We start from the raw sequence: 5,830 nt of genomic DNA, 5'->3' as shown, positions 1-5,830 counted from the left end.
CCGAGGGGAACTGCGGGCCCTGAGCCGGGCGGGAGGCGCCTGCCCCGGGGAGGAAACTGCGGTGGCTTCGGCCAAGGTGAGGAGGAGGAGGAGGAAGAGGAGGAGGAGGAGGAGGGCAACCGAGCCAGCTCAGCAGCTGGAGTGGGATTTCCGCCTGCCCGTGGCACGGGAGGCATCGTCTGGTCTGTGTTTTCCTGGAGCATCCCTGCATCCCACAGACGTGGTGTAAGGACAGCACGTTTTTCTCATCCCTGCTCCCTGACCCTGTCTGTGTTCCCTGGGGCATCCCAAACCCACAGGGCTTTGTCACTGCAGCACAGACTCAGCCCTCACCTGTGCAGGCATCATCAGGACTGGTGCGAAGCCACATCCTGCTTTCCCGACAGACTGCCAAACCCTACCCTCAGCCCTCTCTAGAGCTGGAAAGAACCTGTTTGTCTGTTCCTGATGTGTTCTTGTACCTAAATATTGGTGTATATAAACAGCAGCAAATGTACATACAGTAAACTCATTGTGCTGTAAGGAGAGAGAAAGATTTATTTTCATGTAAGCTATAAAAATTGATACTGACTCCTGAGACACCACAGTGTCAAGTAAATTAATTTCATGTTGTAGCATGTAAAAATGCAGAAAATCCTGTTTCCAGCCTTATCTATTTAAAATCCAATTTTTTCTCCTCTGAATCTTTCACGCAATTGCAGAGGAGGGAGAAAGCCAGTGATTGTCCTGGGAAGTCAGAGGTCTGGATTATCCCTCCCTGCTCTGTTGGAGAGTTTTGCAGACAGGTCAGAACTGGTGAACCAGAATGCAGGCAGTGTAAATTCCATCTTGTCCTGGAGCACAGCAATGGTCTGGGTGACCAGTTCTGTTCTGTTCCTGGTCACTTTTCCCAGCTGTAATTTCTCCCTTGATTCGGGCTGGCAAAAAAACCTGCACAGAAAGCAAGGACACACAAAGTAGGTGTGTTCCCTCCCTGAATGCTAATTCCCTACACATCTGGGAAGGCAATGTCCCACAGCAGGTCTCAGAAAGGCCCAGGAAGTCACAGGAGCTCCTGCTGTGGGAGGGAGCACGGGTGGACAGGGAGCTGCTGCATCTGCCCCCTCAGCCCTGGGTCACTCGAGATTTTGGGCAGGCTGAGGGAACCCACACAGAAACGATGCTCCTGGCACCTTCCCACTGCCTGTGGAGGCCTCCAAAGGCAGCCCTACACCTGCTTCCCACCTCCCCAGGCTGGGGAAGGGGCTGCAGACCCTTCCCAAAGCCCTGGACTCTCTAAGCAGGAACAAAACAAGAGCTCGAGCCCCGCCTATGACACTCAGGGCTCCCCTGGGATGCACCTTCTCCTGCAGGCAGGCAGTGTCTGCTCCCTCTCCAGGGGGAACACGGCTGTGAGTGCTGGAGCCCCGGGCCCAGGTCCCCTCTCCAGTGCCCTGTCCTGGTGTCCCACAGCAGCTCCAAGCCCTCAGCACGCAGGGGTGGCCTCCTCTCCCTCCTGTCCTTCCCACTCTCTGGAGATGGGTGAGCCACACCTGCAGAGTCACTGTCCTGAGGCTATCCCACCCCTCATACCACAGGGATTGGGAGCAGACTCCTTTGGGACTGGAACCCAGCTCCCTTGGCTGTGGCTGATGTGTGAATGTGTGTCCCCAGGTAACAGCTCAATAAAGCACTTCAATGCTTTAAAGCTTCTGCAGCAACCATTCACATTTCCAGCATTAACAGGGGCTGTTCCCAGCAGTATTAATGGATCACTCCATGGCAGGAATGGTACTTTTTGTAATGTTACCTTTGGAAAATGTGTTATTTTTACAGCTGTGGTTTTTCTTTTGTGGTTTGTTGGTTGTTTTTTGTTTGGTTTGGTTTTGGGTTTTTTTTGGTAACACAATAAAAGCACATGTGGGAATTGCTGCATCTGGCAATTAAAATTGTACAGAAAGTGCCCTCCTAACCCACATAAACCTTCACCTGTAGGACCTCAAAGGGCCTAAAGCTGCTGAAACCAAAAAGAAACCCACCTGTGAGTAATAAACTGCTACAGTGAGTACAGAGAGGCAAGAGGTGGCTTCTGGATATATAAAACTTTCTTTTTTTCTCAATAAATTACTAAAAAACAGCGAATGAGGGGGATAACAAGCATTAAGACATCGCTTTTCTTAGTTTGAAAAATTACTGTTAAAAACAATTTCCCAAAGGAAATTAAGTTACAAATGTCACCACTACTTCCAGTTTTAGGAATGTATATTCCACAGGCAGGAACTGGAAACTGATGGAACTAAAGAGCCTTGCAAGAAGCATTGTTTATAAACGAACACTCTGAAACTGAAGAAGGCAGGAATGTTGTTGTAATACAATAAAAACACCATCAGAAAGCTTTCAAAACACATCAAGAACCGGCCTGTGAGAGCCACACGGGAACAGGCAGAGCCACCCACCTGCAGAGAGCTCCTCACCGTGACAAAGGTCCAAAGCTCCTGGAAAACCCCCGGCTGGAGGCTCTGCCTTCTGCTGGGCTCTGCGCTCCGAAGGAATCCTGGAATCGCAGAACGGTGCGGGCTGGAAGGGACCTCAGAGCTCATCTCGTTCCGACCCGCAGGGAGGGGGGCGGGTGAGACAGGGATGGGCTGGGGGAGGCAGGGGAGGGCCGGGCCGGCAGAGGAAGGGTGGGACAAGCCCGGGGGGTGCTCGGTGCGGCTCCGCTCCGTCTGTCCGTCTGTCCGTGTGTCCGCTCGGGGACCGGCGCTCCCGCGGTCCCGGCGCAGCTCCGGCGCTCGGGATGCGCTCCCGGGATGCGCTCCCGGCGCACTCGCAGGGGCAGGAGGGGCAGGACGGGCAGGACGGCGGCTCCAAGGCCGGGGAACGCGGCCCCGCAGTCCCGGGGCCGGGCGGGCACTCGGAAGCGGAAAACACCGCCCGGCCCCGCCGTTGCCGGGCAGCGGCCCCGCTCCAAACCCGCTCCAAGCCCGCTCCAAAGCCCGTCGGGACCTGCCGGGAGGCCCCGGGCGATGGACGGGGAAGCCGCTGCTGCCTCGCAGGGGTCAGAGCCCACCCAGACCCTGGACCAGCTCCGGGAGGAGCTGCGGAGAGCCAAGGATGACCACAACATGGCCACAGGTACCGGGGAAGGTGCCCAAAACAACCATCCCGTGCCCAGCTCATCGCGTACCTCGGCTCCTCTGACCCTGAGAACATCACAGGGTGTTGCTCACAGAGCGAGGCTGAAATTGCCACCTGTTTTGAAAACACTCCCTCTCTCCTCTCGAAGTGAAGAACATGAGAAACCCCAGCAGAGAGAGCCACGGGCAGAGTCCCTGGGCACCCAGCAGTGTCAGCTCTGGCAAACCTGGGCTCGTGGTACCCTCTCCACGTGCCCTCAGAGCAGTGCCCACCTCACACAGAGTCATGTAGTTTAATAGAATAGTCTGGGTTGGAAGGGACCTTAAAGCTCATCCAGTTCCACCCCCCCTGCCATGGGCAGGGACACCTTCCACCAGCCCAGGTTGCTCCAAGCCCTGTCCAACCTGGCTTTGGACACTTCCAGGGATGGGGCAGCCACAGCTTCTCTGGGCAACCTGTGCCAGGGCCTCACCACCCTCACAGGGAATAATTTTTTCCCAGTATCTAATCTGAGCTTGCTCTCTGTCACTTTGAAGCCATTCACCCTTGTCCTGCCACTCCAGGCCCTTGTGAGTGGTCTCTCTACACCTTTCTTGTAGCTCCCTTCAGGTACTGGAAGGCCACGGTCACCCCAAAGCCTTTTCTTTTTCAGGCTGAACAAACCCACAAAGCACCACAAACCACATTATCACCCAGTGTCACTGTGGCTGCAGCATTATTGTGGCCCACAGTGTCTACTCCCAGACCATGGCTTTGCTCACGTTCACCTAAGGAGGCACAGAGCTTTCGGCCTAACACAGCACTCCCACTCCACAGGTGCCATCTCTTCCTTGCAAAGACAACTGGAGATCCAAGAATCTGAGCTTCGGAGATTCAGATACGAGAACGAAATGCTTCAGAAGCAGCTCAGAGAGCGAGAAGAACAGCTCCAAGCCATGTCTGACAAGGTACAGCCCGAGTGGCCGTGGCTGGCAGGAGAGCTGGCAGCTGGGAATTTGGGATTTACGCAGCAGTTCCCTCTCTCATAGGCAGGAGGGGCACCTGTAACTGTGAAACAAAAGTGTAAAATATTCTGCCTTCAGTTTTGCAGCCTTACAGAGGAACAGAGGAAGGAAGAAGCAGTGGTGATGATGGAGGAGGAGAACAACAGCCTTCGACAGGTGAATGTGGTGCAAAGCCACCAGAGAAAATTCTGGTATTTGCTGCTTCACTGGGCTTGTTTGGCATTTAATCCCTCTACTCAATCCAAGTAGTTTTAGAGGAAATGCCAAGTAATAACAGTTACGGGATACTGGTGAGTTTGTTTGTCCATAGACTCTGCCCAGGAAATACCAGAAGCATTTGGACCAGATACTGGGAAGATGAGGCCAAACCTGCTCACTTTCTTCCCCACAGTAACAGCTGGATTTCTGCATCTGCTCAGGTTGTTACAGAACAGGAATCCCAGCTGGCTAAGCAGGAGGAGCAGATCAGTGAGTTAGAGGGGACAATCAGACGGCTCCGGATCGAGGTTGTGACCAGCCGCCGCCACGCCCAGGAGCAGAAACAGGCCCAGGAGGAGACCAAGAGCCAGGTTGAGGCACTGCAGCACAAGGAGGTGCAAACCAAAGTGGCACTGGAGCGCATCAGCAGCAAGGTAAACACAGCCTCTTTCACCTCAGAGCCCTGCCTTCCTCTTGGGACACACCTGGGAATCGCAGTCCATTTGCTCCCTGGTTGTTCAGCAGGCAGCTCTTACACCACTTACAGTGCCAACAGGCCTCAAACACCAGAAGCCCTTGAGAAACTAGAGTTCAGAACAGTCATATCACCAGATTTCTAACATCCTTCCAGACTCAAGGTAACAGGAACCACCTTAAAGCCACCTCCTGCAGGCAGACGTGCCTGATGCCTGGGGAGGGGCCGCAGCCCAGCCAGACCCACACCGTGACCACAGCACTTGTGGAGAAACCCAGAACGCCCATAATTTCTCACAAACACTTTCCATCTCATCACTCACCAGTACTTTGCCCAGGCCTGACAGTGCAGTCTCTGTAAATCCATGCAAACGTCAAGGAATTATATATACAGACTAAATGCACCTGCTTTCCTCTGTTATCCCAAGTTTGACAGGTTACGAAGCAAAATAACCCAGGCTGCGTTCAGTGTGGAGGGCCAGGACCCCCCTCACGCCGAGCTCACGGAGGAGCAGGTGCTGGAGGCACTGCAGGTATGTGGCTCTTCCAAACTCAGCTTCCAGCAGCCAGGAAGGGACTGCTGAGGTGAGAGAACACTTTGCAGCGCTGCTCTCCACCTCTGCACTCCCACCCTTTCACGTGTCCCTGATTTCCAGAGAATTGCTGACGAGCGGATGGAGTTCTACCACATGCTGAAGCACAGAGACATCAAGGTGCCCCTGTACTACCCCGGCATGTACAGTTCATCACCTCCCAAGAGGACAAGTTCTCCCCGAATGGAAAAGCAGCCCTGATGGCTGAGCCAGAAACCACCACCAACTTCAGGCTCTGTGTCCTTGGCTCTGAGCTGGTGACCTGCAACAGATTAAACTCATTTTACCGAAATCAAGTTCTGCAGGAGTACCTGATTCAATTGTTTCAGCCGACTCAGAGCACAAGTCGCTGTGAGTCCTTGGTCTGTAGAAACACTTGACTTTCCCAGGGAAGCCCAAAGCACAAGCTCTGGTTGGCTACAAGCAGCTGGGAAGTGTGAAATT

At 54.0% G+C, this 5,830-nt stretch overlaps 1 protein-coding gene and 1 long non-coding RNA gene across 2 annotated transcripts; one reads left to right on the top strand and one right to left on the bottom strand.

Annotated features, from left to right (window-relative positions):
* Positions 1-511: 511 nt before the first annotated feature.
* LOC135425765 (uncharacterized) lies at positions 512-2,878 on the bottom strand. Its single transcript, XR_010435741.1, has 2 exons — positions 2,436-2,878; positions 512-930 (listed from the first exon to the last, which is right to left on the bottom strand). It is a non-coding gene; the product is annotated as an uncharacterized LOC135425765 (long non-coding RNA).
* Positions 2,879-2,911: 33 nt separating this feature from the next.
* On the top strand, positions 2,912-5,682 carry CCDC27 (coiled-coil domain containing 27). Its single transcript, XM_064678369.1, has 6 exons — positions 2,912-3,114; positions 3,934-4,064; positions 4,200-4,277; positions 4,541-4,753; positions 5,222-5,326; positions 5,450-5,682. The coding sequence occupies exons 1-6, from the start codon at positions 3,006-3,008 to the stop codon at positions 5,585-5,587; spliced, it is 774 nt and encodes a 257-aa protein (XP_064534439.1). The 5' UTR covers positions 2,912-3,005; the 3' UTR covers positions 5,588-5,682.
* Positions 5,683-5,830: the final 148 nt, after the last annotated feature.

This window comes from Pseudopipra pipra, chromosome 22 (assembly GCF_036250125.1).
Source record: "Pseudopipra pipra isolate bDixPip1 chromosome 22, bDixPip1.hap1, whole genome shotgun sequence".
NCBI classification, from domain to species: domain Eukaryota; kingdom Metazoa; phylum Chordata; class Aves; order Passeriformes; family Pipridae; genus Pseudopipra; species Pseudopipra pipra.
This window is presented reverse-complemented; position numbering and strand designations above follow the sequence as displayed.

Bases quoted from the DNA above. Each gene is read 5' to 3' on its own strand.
- CCDC27 (XM_064678369.1), top strand. From the start codon at position 3,006: ATGGACGGGGAAGCCGCTGCTGCCTCGCAGGGGTCAGAGCCCACCCAG. The intron at 4,754-5,221 runs GTAAACACAGCC...TGTTATCCCAAG, and splicing joins TGGAGCGCATCAGCAGCAAG to TTTGACAGGTTACGAAGCAA. The intron at 5,327-5,449 runs GTATGTGGCTCT...CCTGATTTCCAG, and splicing joins AGGTGCTGGAGGCACTGCAG to AGAATTGCTGACGAGCGGAT.